The 21198-nt window shown below is 40.4% G+C and overlaps 7 protein-coding genes across 7 annotated transcripts; 6 read left to right on the plus strand and 1 right to left on the minus strand.

The window, feature by feature from the left end:
* Positions 1–20: 20 nt before the first annotated feature.
* Positions 21–692, minus strand: LOC111596013. Its single transcript, XM_023310038.2, has one exon. It carries the CDS (start codon positions 690–692, stop codon positions 21–23), a length of 672 nt encoding a protein of 223 aa, XP_023165806.2.
* A 2484-nt stretch (positions 693–3176) lies between these two features.
* LOC111595875 lies at positions 3177–4028 on the plus strand. The gene has a single exon (XM_023309804.2). It carries the CDS (start codon positions 3177–3179, stop codon positions 4026–4028), a length of 852 nt encoding a protein of 283 aa, XP_023165572.2.
* A 485-nt stretch (positions 4029–4513) lies between these two features.
* LOC111595256 (spidroin-1) lies at positions 4514–6369 on the plus strand. Its single transcript, XM_023308905.2, has one exon. The coding sequence runs from the start codon at positions 5441–5443 to the stop codon at positions 6353–6355; it is 915 nt and encodes a 304-aa protein (XP_023164673.2). The 5' UTR covers positions 4514–5440; the 3' UTR covers positions 6356–6369.
* A 1437-nt stretch (positions 6370–7806) lies between these two features.
* Positions 7807–8641, plus strand: LOC111595783 (the record flags this gene model as incomplete). Its single annotated transcript, XM_030222877.1, has 1 exon — positions 7807–8641. A coding segment is annotated over one exon (771 nt), but the record flags the coding sequence as incomplete, so codon positions are not given.
* Positions 8642–8922: 281 nt separating this feature from the next.
* LOC111596435 lies at positions 8923–9932 on the plus strand. Its single transcript, XM_023310656.2, has 2 exons — positions 8923–8937; positions 8997–9932. Exons 1-2 carry the CDS (start codon positions 8923–8925, stop codon positions 9930–9932), a joined length of 951 nt encoding a protein of 316 aa, XP_023166424.2.
* Positions 9933–10823: 891 nt separating this feature from the next.
* Positions 10824–11480, plus strand: LOC111596441. Its single transcript, XM_023310669.1, has one exon. The coding sequence runs from the start codon at positions 10824–10826 to the stop codon at positions 11478–11480; it is 657 nt and encodes a 218-aa protein (XP_023166437.1).
* A 2727-nt stretch (positions 11481–14207) lies between these two features.
* LOC111595922 lies at positions 14208–15054 on the plus strand. Its single transcript, XM_023309879.2, has 2 exons — positions 14208–14222; positions 14293–15054. Exons 1-2 carry the CDS (start codon positions 14208–14210, stop codon positions 15052–15054), a joined length of 777 nt encoding a protein of 258 aa, XP_023165647.2.
* Positions 15055–21198: the final 6144 nt, after the last annotated feature.

Genomic DNA, 21198 nt, shown 5'->3' on the forward strand with positions numbered 1-21198 from the left:
TAGACCGCAACATTAATCCTCTAGCGCAGACGAAGACGTTTAAGAATGTTGGCTGGTAAGTAGGAACTATTAGGAACGCTTGGGGAACCGTAATTAACGGTAGACGGTCCAGTAGAGCCACGGGATGCAAAATTGATGGCTGGAGCGATTCCGCCGTTGATGTTCTGGGAAGTACCACCCAGAGAGTCATACTGTGACTGAATAGCGCGCTGTGCGTTAACGGCATCTTCAGGGGTACGGTACTTGACGAAGTGAACCTCGGGCCTGGCATTGGAGTTCTGGCGCACGGCATTGAATTTGTTGGCCAGATCACCGATGTCGGTCTGCTTGTTCAGGACATAGATAGCAGTCTGTTGTTCGGCAGCCTGCTTGGCCAGAGCCAGAGCAGCGTTCTCCAGACCACGGTTCTCGGGTCCCTTGATGAAGATTACACGCAGACCCCTGTTGGCGTTGTTTGCAATTCTATTGCTGGCAGCAGGATCGTTGAAATCGTCCTCATTAGCCTCAAATGTGTAGAACTCCTTGTTAAGACCTCCGGATGGACCGTAGGATGGGCTGGAAATGCTCTCAGCGCCATCATCAATTCCAACACTCGGAATGATGTGGCTGGCTGAGCCAGTGTCAAGTCCTTGTCCATAATTATATTGCGCGCATGCAGCGCCAAACAAGCAGAGCACGATAAGAAAACGCATTGTAAATGTGAGAGATATGTGTATTGAACCGCTAATGGTTAAGACTGAATCCTGATACTTTGCGACGGGCCTTTTATACACGGTCGTCGGAGTGGGATCGCGTTAAGAACAATGGATGGATTCTTTACTGGCACATAATTCAACGGGTCTTGTATGCAAAGTAGTGCGCTTATAAAGTGATTATGCTAAACTATCTAACTAGACAAGCATTTCAACTTTCCGAGCTCGGGAGCACGGGAACGAGGGACCGGTTATTAGTGCTAGTTCTCGCCACTCAACATTGGTATTTGGAGTCAGTAGTGAAATTACTTCAGAACTATCGAACTTGTTCTTGAAACTATAACCATATCCAATTAGCTCAAAGGCATCCTAACTAGCAAGTTTTATTCTATCCATTTTAGTATCCGCATTCACACAAATGTCCGTACAATAATTAATACATTTGGAAAGGGTAGAACATTGCTAAAAGCTTTTGAATGTGCCGCTTACGATAAGTTATGCATGACGACACATAATTTTATGTTTTAGCATTTTACCGGAAGAAATGTTTTGGCTGTGAATTGATTGAAAGCCGTTGACTGGGTAATGGCTCGGTTATTGAACTAGCTCAATACATGTTGAAGTATCGACATCAGATTAAAACGTGTTGTTTTTAGAGGCATAGCATATATTTATAGAAAAGAGCTTTTTTTAAAAAAATTAAATGTTTTTGTTTAGTTTAGTTTATTATGTTTAGCATAAACCCCACGTAAATTAATTGTTGTACTAATAAATCCTTACAATATATATTTTAACATAAAATAAATATCAATATCAAGGAATTATAAAAAATCAATTCTTGACTATGGTAAATGAATAGAACTGATAATTTGGTAAATTACTGCGTTGTAAAATCTCCGATAAGTACAAAAATTGAATTTTCGCTTTCATTTAAATATCTTCAAGCATTTTAGATATTCAGTAACTATTTTCCTAATTTAAACAGATATAAAAAATTAAAAGAAATTAATATTTCGTATTTATTTTACAAACAAAATGTATCAACTAGCCTTGTATAATTGAAAAGCGAAAGTGACGGAGAAGGTTAGCAGAAAAGGCAGCTGGGTCCGGAAGTTATAGTTTCAGTGGTGTTTTTGCGAATAAAGACTAGAGTTTGATCATATGGTCGCTGTCTTCTGCAGGGAGTTGTTTTTGATGACTTGTATGCAAAGGAGTGCTGTTCTTCGTTGCTAGTGTTGATGCGGACGATGGTCAAGTCTTCGATGTCACTTGTTGTATGCTGTTAGGCGGCCCGCTGTTTAGTGAAATTTCAAGTTTGGGACTCATCGAAATCCAATTGATTGGTGGTAATGAACTCCACTAACTCAGCAGCTAAGGCAGGAGTCTTTTACGAGGCCCAAGCCTTTAGAGATCTTCCAGACGTATGCAAACTGCTCTTTTGAGGCTGCCAGCAGCTAAGCCACCTAGTTTCCCAAATGACCAATTCTACTGTGCACACCACGTATAGTAACTACATTTATAGCTGCAAAGTAATTAGACAAGCATTTTGAATATGTCGTATTTATCTTTTGTAAATGAAGGGCCTCTGTCGAAGTCGATATGTAAATGAGAAAAGAGGAGCCAAGTGTAGGCCTTAATTAACAAATAAGCTGCGCCAAGTAATTTATTAAATATCCAATTATCGAGTTATCTTATTTACCGATGACATCGGGCTGCAGTTCGAGCAGCTAATTTGAAAATCAATCGCTAAAAAAAATAGTTTTTATTTTTAGCGATGAAGCCGTTGGCACTTCCGGCGCCATTCAATATCCACATCTGTTACCGGCTTCAGAAGGTCACCACCACCCGCAAATATTAGCATAAAGCAGCACATAAAGCCGCAAAGTCACTTCGAAGCCTCACAAAAAGACAATAATAATTTCGCGGATCGTTAAAAGTTTTTGAATAGCGCGACTGGGCACGCCTCATCTGAATATTTTGTTTCATTTTGGGTAAAACTTCAAATCCCGTATTTATTGCATTGGAGTTCGTGAATAGATAAGTATATTGCACCGATTTAGTTTACGATCCATAAGCTAGTCTACCAACAACCTACTCATTAAAGCTCGATGCTTACTGATTATGCAGATAAGCAGAAAAATTTCGTCAAGGTTTCAAAAGAAGAAACAGTAGAGATGAATAATGAGAATTATAGCTAAATACAGAATATTGAAATTAATATATGGCGTTGGTGTCGGTGTCGGTGACGGTGACGGCATCGTTATCAAGATATTCATCTCATGCCGGGTTGGTAACCATAAACTCTTGGAGCTTTTGCTCTATTGCATATTTTGCACCCGGCAGTGGAAAAGAACTCTTGCATAATTTGACCATTTATTCAATCGTTTTGCATAACGGTAAATGCTCCACATAGGAACTAGCATAAAAACCATCAAGCCATCGTCTAAGGCATCATATGCTGCATCCGACTCAAACAAATTAAACATGAGACATTTTGCCGTGGTTCTCTGTTGCTGTATCGTGGCTTTAGCTGCAGCCGACAAGCTCGGCTATAATTACCAGCCCGTGGCACATTCTGGCTCTGGACTTTCATTTGCGCCGGGCAGTTCTGCCAGCAATGTGTCGCCCTCATATTCAGCAGAGCCCGGCGCAGATGATGGTTCTGATAACGCAGGCTTAGCTCAGTCTTCACGTGTGGAATCCAACTTCCAGCCAATCGGACCTATTGCTGAACCATCTGCAGATGCTTCAAACTATTCTGCTCCAAAACCCGAGCTGCAGAAAGAATTTTTCACGTATACGGCGAATGAGGACGACTTTGAGGATCCGGCTGCATCGGAACGGGTATCGAATTCGTTGAGTAAAGCGCTGCGTGTTATCTTTGTCAAGGGGCCCCAAAATAATGGTTTGGAGCGAGCTGCCCTGGCTTTGGCCAAGCAGGCTGGTCAACAGGAGACCGCCATCTATGTCCTGAGCAATCAGGCCGACATCAGTGATTTGGCCAACAAGCTGAATGCTATCCGCAGCAACACCAATAAGCCTGAGGTACATTTTGTCAAGTACCGCACTCCTGAGGATGCTGCCAATGCTCAAAAAGCTATTCAAGGACAATATGACCAGCTAGGTGGAGCATCTACCCACCAGGATGGAGGCGTTGCACCTGTTCTCAATTTTGCAGCCAGTAATCCAGCGCCTGCTGCTAGTCCAGTGGCTTCGGAGCCAGCTTCACAGATTGCTCAGCCGATAGCCACGGAGCCTATTTCCTCATACATTCCCCCTGTGACTCCAGGCAGCACTTATTTGCCCACAAATATTTTGCGCCGCTTGCGATTCTAATATCGTGAACTGTTTTTTTTGTTGTAACCGAATATCTTTGTTATTGTTGACTTATTGTTTTAAAAATTAAATTGTTGTATCAAATATTCAAATTCTAATTTTAGTGGCGGATGTTTGTTTATATACCCTTAAACTCGCTTGGCGAAGTGGGTATATCATACTATATATGTCATCATGGCTGACTATCTTAAAATGATGTTTAAGCCCTTTCAATGGGCTATTAAAATCTGTGTGATTATCTTGAATTCAAGTGCAAGTTTGCATATTAAACAGCTTGTTATTTCTTTAATATGTAATTTTACAATGTGTAACTTTACTCACATTCCTACTCTACTTTAACTAATTTTTAACTCTTATAAAATATTTCTTTATTGCTTTCCGTTGTTCAGCTTTGTTTTGAGAGGCAATCGTAATGGATTTTGGGTAAGCTTCTAAGAATATGATTATTACAAAGTTAACTAAATTCATTTAGTTTTAATGGGTATATTTAGATCCATTACTTTAAATGGGACTATTTGGAAATAGTTTTTAGCTTATTTATAGGTTGTACATTCTTTCGCACAAGAATTTGGGCTTATAAAAATGTTTTGAATTTCAATTTCGAAACGGATTTGGGTTTTTACGTGAGTAAAACGGGTTCAACGGGTTAAATAGGTTGCCAAACTATTAGCTCTGTATGATGTATGAATTTGCAAATGAGAAGTACAAGTTCTGTGACAGTATAACTTTATGTTTTCGACATATTTTCTATGCTGCCGCCAACTAAAATATTTTGTGTGCTGGTGCTATTTAGATCCAAAGATGAAGGCAATCAGCCCACGAATATTTACCAATTGATTTCGTATGAATTGTCTGACAAATTGCATTTAGCTATAACAAACAATGGCCAAAAGTGTAGCGTCGAGCAATTTAATATTATTAAGCTCGCATACTGCCCCGAAAATACAAATATTTTTGGCCATTAGCCCGAGTTTCACTTTCAATCGGTGCGGGCTCGATTTGCATAACAAAATGAGTTAACAAAAGAATTTGGCTACCGCACAGCCAAACAATTTGGAGCTGCCTCTGTCGAAGTCAACTCAGACTCGGTCGACGTCGGCTGCGCTGCCAGCGTCGCTACGCGCTGTCCATTTGCATAAAAATTTTCTTTGTAAGCCGAAGTTCATCAAATTTTAATCAACGCCGCGGCGGCGGCTGCTGCTTGCTTCAGTCAATAATTAAAGCCACCTTAAATAAACATGTTCGACAACATATTGGAACAACATATGACGAGCCTTATCTTGATAGTATCTTATAGTATGATTGTTCAACGATTGTTCTCAGAATGACATACATCTGGGTATAAAAATGGCACTTCACCTTTTGACCACATCATTCTGTGCACAGCTTCGAGTAGAACTAGAACCCCAAACATGCGTGTTTTTGTCATCTTATGCCTTGTGGCTGTTGCCTGTGCGGATAAGCTTGGCTACAACTACCAGCCGGTTGGACACTCAAGTTCAGGACTTTCATTCAATCCTGGCAGCGGTGTCTCCCTTGGAGGCTCAGGCGTTGGATCCGTTGGAAGCTTGGGCAGTTCAGGACTGATTGGTTCGGACCTCGGTAGCTCTGACCTCGGAAACTCTGGACTTGGTAGCTCTGGACTTGGTAGCTCTGGACTTGGTAGCTCTGGTAGCTTTGGACTCGGCAGCTCTGGAATCGGCAGCTCTGGACTTGGCAGCTCAGGACTCGGCAGCTCTGGACTTGGTAGTTCTGGACTCGGAAGCTCTGGGCTAGTTGGCTCTGGACTAGAAGGACCAGTTAGTTACAATGCCGCTCCATCATCGGAGCTTAACAAGGAGTTCTTTACCTTCAGTGCTAACGAGGATGATTTCGATGAGCCACAAGCTTTGGAGAAAGTTTCCAACACTCTGAACAGGGGTCTGCGTGTTGTCTTCATCAAGGGACCCGAGAACCGTGGTCTGGAGAACGCTGCTCTGGCTCTGGCTAAGCAGGCCGCCGAACAGGAGACCGCCATCTATGTCCTGAACAAACAGGCTGATATCGGCGATCTGGCCAACAAGCTAAATGCTATCCGCAGCAACACCAACAACAAGCCCGAGGTGCACTTCGTCAAGTACCGTACGCCTGAGGACGCGGCTAATGCTCAGCGTGCCATCCAATCGCAGTACGACTCTCTGGGAGGCAGTAGCCAGTCGCACAATGGAGGCGTGGCCAAAGCTCTAAACTTCGCCTCGGCACCACAGTATCGTCAGATAAATGCTCAAATTCCAGAAAACTCATATCTGCCCTCATCTGTGCTGCGTCGTTTGCGCTATCGTCTCTAATTTAGAATCCTTTATAACTAATATGTTGTTAAACCTCTGTTATCAATTGATTTGCCAAATATTTTAAATACATTACCTATTCAAAACATATCAAAAAGTGCACCTTATTTGCGATCCCATATATAACGATAAAGGAGGTGCGGAAAATTTGTTCATGTTTTACTGTCAAAAATGCAGCAAATATAACATGGGCTACAAAACTGTAAAATTTCCAGCACAGTGACAATATAATCAACGCCAAGTGAAAAAAAAATAAAATTTAAATTTTGGCATATTGTGTGTACGCCTATTGTACGAAAGGCGCAAAACAAAATTTTTCGATAATAATTAAAATGTTAATCTGCGTGAAGTAAAAGGCTAGACAAACTATTGACACTTAAATTTATGGCAACTGCAAGACGGAACTATCATGACTAGGCCAGTCAAAGCCAGCTCAATGCATTATGTATGAGTAATAACAGAGCGGCCGCATGAATGCCCAATAACAAACCGAGACAATAGAAGCTGTATTCAAGAGCACCCACTATTCTCAATTTGCATAAACAAAAAATGAAAATCCACAATAGTTGTTTTTTTTTCGAAATATCAATAAATACGAATGCTGGCAAATTGTTGGGAGAAATAGAAATCCAGTTGGCTATTGGCTGAACATAACATATCCGTAAAAAATCTAGGCAGCTGATCAAATTTTATTATATGTCTGCTTATATAATTCAGTCACTTTGTATTTTCTTGAATGGAATGTTTACAGCTTAACAAAAAGTATGTTGATATGTTTATATAAGAAAAGAGAAAAATAAAACAGAAAAATTAGTTCAAAATATTGGTTTCATTTGACATTCTGCGATATGATTCAAAATAACTTTAATAAAATTTCCCACCACCTCTCTCTCTCTTTCACTCTATGTTTCCTCAATTAAAGCAGAGTTTTTCAACTTATGATTCTTTCTAAGCAATAAGGATTTGGCACCTACTTGATATTTCCTACACGTTATAATGATTAGGAGTCATGTAGTTGAGTTTAATAAGACAAATATATGTTTTCTTACTGGATGTCCCAAGGGCTTTGCTGACCTTCGAAAAGAAGTAGGTCAACTGAAATTGGCAAATTTTATGCAGTAAATACAAAGGGAGACAAGAAAAGATACGAATTGGGAACTAGCGATAAAATAATAAATGCTATGATAAAAAAGTGAAATCAGCAAAAATAAAAAAAAGTGAACAGCGAATTGATATTGACAAATAGCGCTTAATGTGGTTCACAAATCAAAGATGACCAATAAAAACAATATCGTAAATTTTTTGTGGTGCGAAAAAGCGCAGTATGTGCAACCACTTCGATATCACATAAAAAGCGTGGGAGTCAGAGATATGAGCATACTTTAGCTTGATACAGCAAATAGTTCACAAGTATTATCTCAAAACCAACAAAATGCGAGTCCTTATTGTGAGTTTTAAGAGGATCAACAAAATGGCATCGTAATATAATTGACTGCATCTTCCTTTTGCAGACCCTTTCTCTTCTGGCCGTAGTCAACGCTGAGAGGTCTGGATACAACTACCAGCCAGCTGAACCATCCATCTCCTACACGTCCAGCAGTATTGGCTCAAGTCAAAATAATTATGTACCACCTGCAGAAACAGGAGTAGTGAACCCAGAGCCGCTAATCTCCATTCAGCCAGTTGGCAATGGTGCGCCTGCCGAGCAGGCATACCAGGCGCCTCCCGAGCTGCTTAAGGAATTTTTCACCTATACCGCAGATGAGCGCGATTTCCATGAGCCGATTAATCACGATCAACTTTCGAGCAATCTTCGTAGGAACTTGCGTGTTGTGTTCATCAAGGGCCCTGAATACAATGGAGTCGAGGATGCTGCCTTATCCCTGTCCAAGCAGGCTGCTGAACAGCAAACTGCCATCTATGTTCTAAACAAGCAGGCTGATATTAACGATCTTGGCAATAAGTTGAACAACATTCGCACCAACAATTACCAGAAGCCGCAAGTGCACTTTGTCAAGTATCGCACTCCTGAAGATGCTGTCAATGCTCAACGCGCTATTCAGGGCCAGTACGATCAGCTGGGCGGTGTCAGCACTCATCAGAATGGCGGCGTCGCACCTGTCCTTAACTTTGCCTCCAAAACACCCGTTCGAGATATACCAGCTGTGCAAGAGCCCGTGAACTCGTATCTGCCCGCATCGCTACTGCGCAGCCGTGCTTAGGAGTCGACTCTAGCAGAAAGCCTCCAAGCCTCCAGACTGACCATATCTGACTCCCACGCATATGCTAGACCATTGTTAACCATTTATATTAAGTTAATGTTGAAATTTTTTTAAAAAATAAAAATTATAATAGTAATGAAACGTTAAATTTTTCAAGCTAGGTCAACTTTTTTGCAAAACATATTTTGTAATGTTGTATCTGGGTAACCTATTTACTATTTATGGCAAGCATCTACCATCATTATTCCCTATTTGGTTGCACACTCAGCAAGTTAAGATTATAAAACGGCCTTTGAATTGGGAGCTGTTTAGCAAACGGTCGTTGGTCTTTGCAGCGATTACAGCATGCGGAAAGTTGTGGTAAGCCAGTATTAGAAAAGAAATCTTGAAAAATATTCTTTGATACATATATTTTCTAGTTTTTCTCTTTCTTAGCTGTATGTTCAGCGAAGCTGGGCTACAATTATGAGCCGAATTCTATAGGATTCGGATACGAAACTGATGCATCGGTTGACAAATATAAAATATCAGACCAATATCAAGACCACGCAGATTTCCACAAGCATTTCTATGCTTTCGAAGCACCCCATGATACTGTCGATGAGGCTGAGCTAACAGAGCACAAAATATTGGCGCAATCAAAAAAAAACTTACAAGTTGTTTTCATCAAAGCGCCCGAGAACAAAGCCGTCGTAGGCGCCCTCAGCGCTCTAGCCAAACAAACCAGCGAAGATAAAACTGCCATTTATGTGTTGAACAAGCAAACAGACCCCCATGAATTGGCAAGTCAATTGAACGCCGCTCAGACGCAGCATAAACACAAGCCCCAAGTGCATTTTGTTAAATATAGGACGGAGGAGGAGGCCTTGCAGGCACAACAGCAAATTCAGGCACAGTACGGAGGAGCAAGAGATCAATCTTTGCAGCAGTCTGCTTTGGGCTACCCGCAGACCCAAGAGACTCCCTTACAGGCTTTCTATCCGGAAAATCAACCACTAGCACAGCACGGTGACTATTCTCAAGAGCTCATAGGTGTGCCTCCAGCACCAGGATCAAGTTATCTGCCTGCTATGACCAACTATGGCGGTACATCACATCCCTACTTTAGTGGTGCAGATCAAGGCCATCTCGATTTGCCTCCACTGCCTCTGCCAGAGCAGCAACTGGCACCCAGTCCTTTTGACTTGGATGCACGCAGTGCCAAAGTAAGACGCATTGATTTCCGAGTCAACGAAAGACACCGCGCAAACAGTCGAATGGTGTTTCCCACTGAGATACCATCTAAAACATATCTGCCAGCCATTTCGAATAGTTATTTGCCACCTCAGAAGCGCAGAAGACGCGCCTACCTCTAATAATTCTACCTCGAATTAAGATATTAAAGAGTAATACCAAAAGACTAAACTTGTTTAAAGCTTTCAACGCAATAAATATCACATCTCTGTAAACATATTTGTGTGCCTGCCGCAAATGAGAAGAAAAGGTTCGGAGACAAAGTCATTAATTTCGATAAGCGGCTTATCCGCCAAAATCTGGAGCGAGGCTCGTTAGCTTATTACAAACAATAAAACATAAAAAAATGACGTGTAAATTAACCAAAACAGCAGCAACCATAAAACGCGATCATAAAATAAAGTTTAAGTGAAAGTATATTATTATAGGTTACTGCGGGGGACGCGACGAAGGGTCACAGTGTGTTGGAGTCAAAACAAATGTATACAACTATCGTAGCGGACAGCAGTCGTATGAAAAAATTTGATTACTAATTCAAATTGGGAGCTCATTTGTAAATTTAATGCGAATTAATTCAAGTTCAATCCGAACTCAGGTCAAATTCACATGAGTCTTTGGCTTGGCTTTGTTGCTGGCAAGTCAGAAAATTAGCATTTCAAAATTGAACGACATTAACTTGGATAATCGGATCAGGCAAACACAACAACCAGAGCACAAATGCTTGCAAAAATCTTTTAAAAATCAATAAACACAAAAACCTCTGAAAAGAGCAGAAAAAATCGCATACAAAGCCAACGCAGCCGAGAAATGAGTTTTGTTGTTTGTGTCGTATATAAGGATGGTTTTGTTGGTGTGACTAGGTTATAATCAAACTGAGCTTCGAACGCTAAAAATCAGCCACTGCTGGCTATAGTAGCAAATCCTAAGCTCCAGCAAAAATGCGCCCCTTGATGGTAAGAATATTGAACAAAGCTGGAATTGAAACATTCGTCTGATGAAATTCCATCTCCTTCATGCGGCAGAGCTTTTTGCTATTTCTCAGTACCAGCCAGGCCTTCGAACTGAACAACGCTTACTTACCAACCCGAAATAAGTACGCGGGTCACCGGCCTCTCGCCACGGAGTATTTCAGCTATAGTGCACCACCGGATGACGACCAGAACTTGCCCCTGCAGGCCGCTGGTCAGCTTGCCAAGGCACTAACACCTCCGCAGCAAGTGGTCTTCATACGCACACCAGAGACAAATCTGTTTGCGTTGACAGCCAAGCAGTTGGCGGCACGCAACGCTTTGGATATCTATGTGCTCCAGAGGCAAATGGATGCTACCGCTTTGGCTGAACAGAAGGCAGCTATCGAGGAACAGGTGGGTCACAAACCCACCGTTCACTTCGTCAAATATCGAACGCCTGCTGATGTAAGTCGTGCTCTAAGCAGCCTGCGAGGTAGCTATGATCAGTTGCCTGGTAGAAGCTACAGCCATGGCGTGGAAACCGCAAATGTCATTCGTCTTAACCCGCCCCATCACATAGCACAGCCGGATCCAGTGGTGTTCAAGATATTATCCAAAACCAGCGCTAAGTACGATAATCATGAGGAGGCAAATGTACTGGAGGCCGCCAAGCTGCAGACGCTCTTTAGACAATATTTGCCTCCAGCGGAGCGGCGTTAGGCTTGCTGTAAATGGACTTGTGCCAAAGACTGCTACATTTAAATAATACTTTATTAGAAATACTTTAAATATATAATAAAATAAAATTAAAATAAAAAGCATTATTTCGAGTTTTCATTATTAACGAAATTGCTTTTGTTAATTTGAATATATTAGAAAAGTTGTCTAATCAAATATTTGCTCTTAACGATTTATAATTAGTTTGTTTCACAATTTATCAACAAGTAATAAGAAGTTTGCGTTTTAATAATAATTCCCTTCTTTATGCAAATTAAAATTATGGCTATTCTGTTTCAACGTTAATTTTTCTTCTCAATTTGGAGAAGCTCGATTAGCCGACTCCAAGAATCTCATCGTTGCCATAACTTAGTTTTTTTTTTTTTTGCCATAAAAAATTTCTCATTTTGATTTTAATCAAATCAAGAAGTCAAACTTGTGGCCGGTGAAGATTTAATACTCTTTGTATTCATGTTATATTCAAAAATATGCAGAGAATGAAAATTCGTTGCCAATTTAACATAACCATTTAATTTTATATAAGTATATAATGAAAGGTATATATATAAATATATGTATAACCATCATTTGTCATCTATAGAGTACCCTCCAACTCCAACTGAGACCGAGAGCTAAGCGCAGCTATGGTATTATGAATAATTAATGACTTGGTTGACAAGTCGAAACATTTCACTTTTGAGCTCGTGCTGAGCTATGCGCCCAGTTTAAGATTATCTTTAAGGTATCTCTTAGGTAATCATGAACGACCTATGTCCATGCAAACATTTTCTTAAGCAATGCGTCTGCTGGTGCTGTTGCTGCTGTCGAGGTTGTCACTGGAAAACTTTTTAATGAGCTATGCGTGAAGCTGGGTCGGCCCTTCTTTTTGTCCCGCAAGCTGCGTTGCTATCCATCCGTAAAGATTAACGACAGGCGTTGCTTTAAGAATGTTTCAACTAAATTATGGCAGTGCCGGCACTGACAACGACACTAGGGCTGACATCATGTTGCCTTGCAAATTGTTTTAGTGCAGAGGTCAAACACACACAGCAGCACTGCCACACAGCCATGCTACCATACTGCCACTTCGCCATGTGGCACACTGAAGTGCAGCCGTAAAAAAGGCATCCTGGCACTACAAATCTGTTGAGCAAGTTTTAGTTTCAGAATTTTCGAGCAACATGAGAACCGGTACGTAAGAGAACGTAGCTCGTTAGCGGCGCCTGCCAAAAAGTTTGCCAGTCACGTCAAAGCTGCCAGGTTTTTCCCGCTCCTAGGGAAACGCTGCAAGTACATGGGCGCTTTAATCTTGGCTGGCGGCTCATGACTTGAAATTTCTGCTCCAATATCAACACAGGTGTGTCCAAGGCCCAACCAAAGCGCCACCATCCCAAACCTTTTCTCAGTAGCAGATGCCAAGTTTGCGTGTTGCCCATCTTGTAACCAGAGTTTTTTTATATTCTTTGTTTGGCTTGCCATTAGGCGAATTTCAAAGATCTAGTTTTTCTACAGACCACACTCACAAAATTATCCCTAACATGACAATAGAATATTTAGGCAAAATAAAAAACCTTGCTTTTTTCAGTTCCCTTTTTATTCATATTGAATTTTAAAATCGAGATTATTAAGTAATTTTATACAAATAAAAAGTAAAGTATGTTGTATATTTGCCAATCACTTTTTCATAACTAGTAGGTATGATATAATCTCAAAGATCTTAAGTCCTACAGTGGGATTAAAAGGTTATGTTAGCTTTGTGAAAATGTATGTAGCAGACAGAGGAAGCCTAAATTAAATCCTTAAAGCTTAGCTGTTTCATCTACTCATTAGCCCATCCAGAAAATCAATAAGGACTCATTTTCAAGGTGATTTCATTTGCTTAGTTCAAGCCACAGAATAGTTAAAATAGTAATTATTACTCACGTTACAAATGTTCCCTTGAAATATTTTTAAAACATTGTGATTTCCGAACTCTATTGTGTTCAAGGAAAAAGAGTTAAGGTTTTTTCCTAGTCTCGCAATTGGGGCGAAAAAGATTCTTACAAAATTAAGCTGGTTTTGTTTTTGCCATCCATGAATAATAAAATGTCTTAATTGGCTGAAAAACTTTATTAGTCTCCAAAATGTATTGAGGCTTTTTGCAACAAAGTGATTTAAATAAAAGCAAAACTTTGTGAAAATTATAATTAGCAGCTTAGTGCTGACCCAGGGTTGGACATCGTCCGTGATGCTATCAGCTGAAATCGGTAGCTATTTATATTTCACAATGAGCTTTGCTACTCTGGAGTGCTACGTATTTTGGGTTTTGGTTTTTTCCGGCTTGAAACAAAACGTTTTAGTTGGAGAATGAGACAGAATGAGACAAAGCGGTCCATGCATATTTATATATGTCGTAAAGTGCATTTAAATCAAAATGCGACGGCGTTGAAGCCGAGACAAATGGACCCAAATACTGACTAGGCCTACTAGATGTCTTGAATTAGTTGTATTTAAATTCGAGCTTCGCTTTAATGACTTCGACATGGTATAAATAACAAATTAATATGGCATGCGTTGTCAAGGTCGCAGATGCCTGAAGCCCATCGATTTGAGCACTAGGTAGAGGGTGGGGCTTAGCCATAATATTTAACTGCAGCCGACTGCGCCTATAAAAGCAGATACCACGCCAATTCCCATCATTAGTTTCATCTCGTAGCTTCAGCTGTGCAGTAGCCTAAACAACAACAAGCAATGCGTGGATTTATTGTAAGTTTTGAAAAGATACTGAGTGCCGTGCCCACGCTAATGACAATTAACCATATCACAACTTTCATAGCTTATTTTCCTGTGGGCTGCCGTTTGTGGCGCTGACAAGTTAGGCTACAACTATCAGCCAGTAGCCCATGCGGACGAGGGCCTTTCGTTGGTGTCCGGCAACGGATTGACCTCAGTATCAGGTGTACCTACATCGCAGCATGGCGAGGCTGAGCTCTCATTACCCATCGATGCACCAATTGCTGCACCGGCCCAAAGGTCAATCATTCCCCAGCCGGCACCGCTTATTGAGGAATTTCAAAAGGAGTTCTACTCATATGCTGCGCCCGAGGACCAGTTCGAAGAGGGCATTAATAATCAGCAAATCGCTGACTCGTTGAAGAAAAATCTGCGTATTGTGTTCATTCGCACGCCCGAGAATCGCGGTTTCGAACGTGCCGCCCTGCAACTCGCGAAGCAATCTGCCCAGCAGGACACTGCTATCTATGTCCTGAGCAAGCAGGCAGATGTTGCCAATCTGGCCAAACAGCTCAATGCACTCAAGTCGAGCTCCAACAATAAGCCCGAAGTCCACTTTGTCAAATACCGTACTCCTCAAGATGCTGCTAATGCCCAGCTGGCTATTCAGAATCAATATAATCAATTGCCCGGTGTCTCACGCATCTCCAACGAAGGCAGTGCAAAAGTTTTGAACTTTGCCTCCCAGGCACCTGCACCCCAAATTAGCACAGTTCGCGCTCCCAGCTCTGAGTACCTGCCGACCAATGTGGTATCTTCACAGGACTATCTGCCCCCCGCATTGCGCCGTTTTCGTGTCAAGTAAGCTGTGACAGCTTATTATCGATGGTTACGATTCCTATACGATAGCACATGCCCATACAACCGTACTTGCACCCGCCATTCCGACAACAACTTAGTTTTAAGCACCAATACAGGAATAAAATTTTCTAGAAGCTTTAAATCAATCTGTGCTCAATTAGAAACTGGAGGTGAAAGCTGATGTTCAGCTAACTTTTATTGCCGCTTAATTGTGTCTATTTTTGTGCAGGACATCCATGTGCACATATTCCTTCCATTTGCAATGCATTCACTCCGAATGTCATTTGCCTGGTTAGCTCGTTTAATGTGTGATTTGTTTTCGAAGCAAATCCTGGCCAAGGGCTATGACGTAAGCGTCGGCATCGCTGTTCGTGTTAGTATTGGCGTCTGGTTGTGCAGTCGTGCGTTTTTCTTTCACAGTTAATCCTTGAAATAATAGCATGGATAAAGTGGCAGGCAAGTCATAAAGTCCTGCAACAAGTTGAGCCAACCAGTATCCCAAACAGACACCCCGACGCACAGAGATGAGTACACAGGCTGTAGCGCTCACATATGCACAATGGATTTAGACTGCCGCCATTTGTAATTGGAGTTATTAGAATCGAAACGAAGCAGTCGTACAGTGGCCGGAAGCCATGCTCGTTACCAGCTGTGGTCGAAATAAGTGGCAATGTCCTGTTGCACCTGTGCACAAGTATGAGTTTTACCTGCTGATTTGGTCAATGTCTGCTCAGTTTCGCCAACACCCGGCAACTGAGTGTGTGTATTTGTATGTTACAGTGGGCGTGTATGTGATTCGGTGGGTTCACAATGATGCTTTCCGGCTTCCGCAGTAGGCAAACTCATCATGTGAAAAGCCGCACCCAAATGCCCTTTAGCCAAACCAGCCAACCTCCACTCACCCTTCAGTAACTCAGCAACTATGCAGTGGATTTAGAACGTTGTTGAGCTGAGTCCTTAAATTTCACTTAGATGTAACATAAAACTGGCATAAACGCAACTCAACGGCGCATGTATTCATGGGCATGACAGCAGCTGCTTCAATGTATATGTTCTGCTAAGCTGTCTATCAGGCTGCATGGTGTGTGTCTCTGTGCGTGTCTGTGTGTATAGAAATCACACGCTTATCAGCAGTCAAGTGCAAGCTGAATCCGGTTTCTTGCTCTGCAAGTACAGTGCTAAATCGCTAAAGCGTAACGACTACGACAATATGGCACGCATCCCGGGCCTGCAGAGCAGCATCAGCATCAGTAGCGGCGTGGCAATGACAGACCAAGCATAAAAGCCGTTTGCCTGCCTTCCATTTGCCATCTGACTGCACTCAGACTGTTGCCTGTAATTAAGGTGATATGCGGCAAGCAACCGACCGAGTCGACGCTCTGCTGCTCCCAACCAAGTGCTTGCTGTGTGCGTGCCTTATGCCACAGCGTTTCGAGATGGCTGCTAAATTCTAGAATGTGTGAGAGTCGCCAAGGTGTCCCCATACTTGAATGTGGGTGTGGTGAATGTGTCTGTGTCTGTTTGTGTTTGTGTGGCTTTAAGTGTGCGTGTTAATGAGCAACCTGCTGTGCCCACCAACTCAATTATGAAAACAGCTCTAAGCTCTAGCTCAACTATCACCCCTATAAGGGCATACTTTAGATAGTATTGCATTACGTATTTTGATAGAACATTAGGATCAATTTTGGCTAATCTATGGTTTACATATGCGTATTTCATAAAAACCATCACAATTTGTAACATCTATAAACCTAATTCAAAGCACGTTACTTTTTGTTTAAATACGTGTAGCATAATTTTAGGCTGTTCTGCATTTAAAGCAAACAAAAATAGAATCATCATAAATGCAATTCCCAGAGAGCATACGCGTCATCCAAATACAAGCTGGATTTTGTGACCGCCTACAAATCGCAGGAATTTAAAGAGGCCATGCAAAAGCATGGCAAATACCGGCACACCGAGACCCCCGCAATCACACTAACTGACAGTTGCGGTGAGCCGACGAGACCCCAGCACCGAAAACAACGCAATCCGATTTCACACCAAAAAGAGAAACAAAAAATTGCAATTTTATTTTCAGTTTTAGCCTTTTCTGGTTCTGTTTTTCTGCTTTAGTGTTTGTTTTTTTCTACGACTTTCTACTGTCAGTAACCAATATTTCTTTTCAATTTTCAAATGGTACGAGTTTCGTGCACAACTTTTGTTGTAAAACTAAATATTTTGGCATTTGTCCATATAGGAGAAAACTTTAGAAGAGTGCACGGGTGTGTGTTCAGGAGCGAGCGGGGCTAACAAATTGAAATGTGCTTGAGACATTTTGTAGCTGTTATTATTTTGCCGGTGTGTCAGTGAGTTTCTTTTCGTTTCAGCTGCAGCAAAGTTGCTGCTGCTGTTAATTCGACAAACGCTTCCGGCAGTGCAACCCCCTCACGAAACCCACACTGGCCTGTGCAGGTCTCAAAGAATGGAGGTAGCTGCCAATGCCTCGCCCCAAATGCAACTGGCAGTTGTACGCAATTTTGTCGCTGTCAAAAAGTTTCAGTGTCCCCGTTGCTTTTGGCTCCTGCTCCTGATCCTGCTTCGGCTTCGGCTGTGGTTGCGGCTGCTGTGGGCATAGTTTTGAATTTGTTGCAAAAAGTGTTTATTGGTTGGCTATGTGCAACAGCCACTCTATGAAAATTGAGTTATTCGTTTGGTTCCCGATCAGATCTTGGGCACAGTGAGAGTTTGTATGCAAAGCAACCGCTCGACTGCCTGTCGAAACTTGGCACACATGCTGCCAGTTTTGGCTCATTAACTCTGCCACATTCCCAGACCCTGGTCCTACTGGCGCTTTTCTCTTTGCTGCATATCAATTAGTTGAGTTTTAGGCACTGCCATGTATAATTAAACAAGTTTGAGAGTTGGCCTGGGTGGCTGATAGTGGGGTCCAAATCAACGCTGAATAAACCACATCCTGTGTGCCTTTTTCACTTGCAGACATGGCTCATTAGCAACATCAGTAGCAGTATCAGCAGCAGCAACAAAAGCTAAAGTTAAAGCACTGAAGCCCACTCGCAACGTTGGCCTTGGCTAATTTAATATTTATACCTTAATCAAGACACCGAGGCATCCCTTTTGATGGCTTACTCAGGAAATCTGTTGATGGCCAGGCGTTAATTGACCAATCCCATTCAAACTTGCCATCTGCCTGCCACAGTTGTCTGTCACACAAAATTTTCAATCGATGGAGCACATCTGTGACCACACACACACACACAGAATACACATTCTCACCCACACATGATCTGCTGTGTATTTGTACAACCCACGGCTTTGATTCCGTAATGAGGCAACCAAGCTCGTTGCACCTTTGAAGCGTTCGGAGCATACGAAAGAGGACAGCAGGCAAATACAATGACAGAGATAGAGAAGGATAAAGAGAAAGAGATTCAGATGGACAGGCTGAGTAAAAAGAAAAAGCTCTAGCTTTGTCCGTGGCCGTGGTCGGATGTGTTTTATGGCTACGATACCCTTGATTCGCCATTTATTTCGAAGTTGATCCTTTCGTTTATTATCGTACATTTGCTGCTGGTATCCCCTTTGTAATTTTAGCAGACTTCTGACCTTATGCGTTCCCTCGTTGTTGAACAGCTCCTTCAATTTCCATGCGTATTTTAAAGGATTAAAAGGATATTCGTCAAACGTAAAGGTAAACACAATTTTTGTTTGCCCCATTCTTGCAGCCCTGACCCTTGACCGATTTACGTGGGTATTTTCTAACCTTATGTAACTGTTTGCCTGTTGTGCCTTTGCGGTTGACACAACTTTATTTTGAATTGAATAGCAAGCGGAATAGTTAGGAGCCATGCTTCCTGGAGAAAGTTTTAATACAATTTGTGAGCTCTTCAGTTTTCAACATTTATTTTATGTTTAGTTCATTTTTTACCACAAATAATAGTAATCATATTTTATAAGTTATATATCAATTTTTGTTTAGTAAACTGACAAGCCAAGCAGCAGGCGTCATTTTGAGAGCTGACTTCTATTTTAGTTGTCCATTTCTGTTTTCATTTGTTATTGGAATTCACTTTAAAGTTTTATTTGTCATAGTAAAGTTGACAGCTCGACACCAAATTGTACATATTTACTCATATTTACTACGTACAAATTCTTTAATAATAAGTACACAGACACATATTCCACAGTTACTTTTCGTATATGTATACATTTGTTTGTAAATTAATTTGCATAGGTTGCAATTTTTACATGTGTGTATGTGATGCGTCGTTCGGTATGCCTGTATCTATAAATACATATTTATTTACGTAATTGTTTATGTTTATTTGTGGTACAACAATTTCATCATTGAATTTCTTTGCCGCTGTGGTTGTTAATAGCTCTTTTTATGCTATTCACTTACATCTTAGGATTTATAGTACAATATTTATTAAAATATATTCTTAACAAAGGGCAACTCAATGCGAAACAATAAATCAATGTTGAATTATGTCAATTTTCACATGTGTATAAGCATGCATTGATATACTTAATTTATTTCCATATTCAATAAATGAAATTAATGACATGTATGGTTTTTTATGTTTTTTTTTGTAATTTTTGCTTTTGTTTTTTTTTTTTTGCAGTAGTCAAACTCAGCGTTAATTATTTCTGCTAATTTCATATACGCCCACAATATAAATTTCATAAATATTTGTGTAAATATTTGACATATACGCAATGATATGTGTAATTGGAAGAATCGTGTAGTATATATGTATGTCAATGAAATTATGTAGGTACCCACGGTTACGATTACAAAAATACTTATAGCCTGAATGCACTTTAGTGTGTTAGTATGTGTTAATGTTTTAGTGTGGCTGGCGCGATGTTATTCGCTTATCAAATCATATAAAATGTGTTTGTATATGATTATGTTGGCAAATCTCTGCTTGAGACAGAAGTGCTAATAAATTAACATAAATAATATCAAGCAAAATGCATTGCTCGCGTCAATGCTGGTATGCTTTTTATATTCACCATATATGAGCGAATACAATTATTTCCCATTTCAATAAATGTACAGTTTCCGCAATTAGTGTTGCTTCTCAATTGAGCATCATTGAACTATTCAAATTGAATTAAATTATGTTAATTGCACTGGCCACGGCCGGCGAAATTGATGTTTAATTGTTAATTGTTGTAATTGCCTCTTTTCGTATTGTGGCTTGTGGCTTGTGGCTTTCAAATTTTATTTTCTGTTAGTTACTCGCATTACCTGCCTCGACAATTATTCAATTATATACTTTTTGCATTACTCCTTGCACTGAGTATATCGAAGATTATTTAAACTGGAAAATGTGCACAATGCTTTTAAATAAGTTCCCGAAAGTTCGTTGGGCTGAAGTATATTTCTATATTTATATATATACATTGGTATTATATATATATATATATATATATCTATATATCTGTTTGGTTACATTCATTTAACACAGAAAATTGTACAACATTTATGATATGTTTTGCGAATTGCTGTGACATTTAATTATTTTGTTTTAAAGAAATTTTTTAAGAGCTCCTCTTTCTTATGTATATATTCCATAAATATAGAATTTATCTGTTTCATAAGAAACACGTATGTATTGGATAAGATGCTTTTTGATCAGTGCGTGGACTTATTTTTGAACATTCAAAGCATTAATACATCAAAGTCAGACGACAGAAGGATATGATCGATTTTGGGTGTATGTGCCAATGTATTTATAATCGTATCGTATGCATGTACATTAAGACATTGAAAGAAGTTTTACTTGATATGGTTGATATGAATACATGATAGATATGATATGTAATGTGCTTGAGAGTGTCATATAGATTGGTGGGAAGTATTTGCCCGTAGTTATGAGACGAGAAATTATAAATAATGCCAAGGACATGATCGATATTAGATATGTAAAAATATATGAAAAAAAATGCAAGAATAAGTCAAGAAACAAAGCAAAAGTCCATAGATTCTCACTTAAACTAAATCATTTATAGATAAAATTATTTTTTTATTGTTGTTTCATCCGAGTGTTAGTTTAGGTCGCATCAACACGTTAACGCATTCTCATAATGCATTTGTTTTGTATTATAAATTTAGCATACGAATATATGTATGTATACA

This window comes from Drosophila hydei, unplaced genomic scaffold (genome assembly GCF_003285905.1).
Source record: "Drosophila hydei strain 15085-1641.00,03,60 unplaced genomic scaffold, DhydRS2 tig00000063-arrow-pilon, whole genome shotgun sequence".
Lineage (NCBI taxonomy): Eukaryota > Metazoa > Arthropoda > Insecta > Diptera > Drosophilidae > Drosophila > Drosophila hydei.

What these genes read in the sequence shown, in the direction of transcription:
- LOC111596013 (XM_023310038.2), bottom strand. Translation starts at nt 692, where the DNA reads ATGCGTTTTCTTATCGTGCTCTGCTTGTTTGGCGCTGCATGCGCGCAA.
- LOC111595875 (XM_023309804.2), top strand. Translation starts at nt 3,177, where the DNA reads ATGAGACATTTTGCCGTGGTTCTCTGTTGCTGTATCGTGGCTTTAGCT.
- LOC111595256 (XM_023308905.2), top strand. Translation starts at nt 5,441, where the DNA reads ATGCGTGTTTTTGTCATCTTATGCCTTGTGGCTGTTGCCTGTGCGGAT.
- LOC111596441 (XM_023310669.1), top strand. Translation starts at nt 10,824, where the DNA reads ATGCGGCAGAGCTTTTTGCTATTTCTCAGTACCAGCCAGGCCTTCGAA.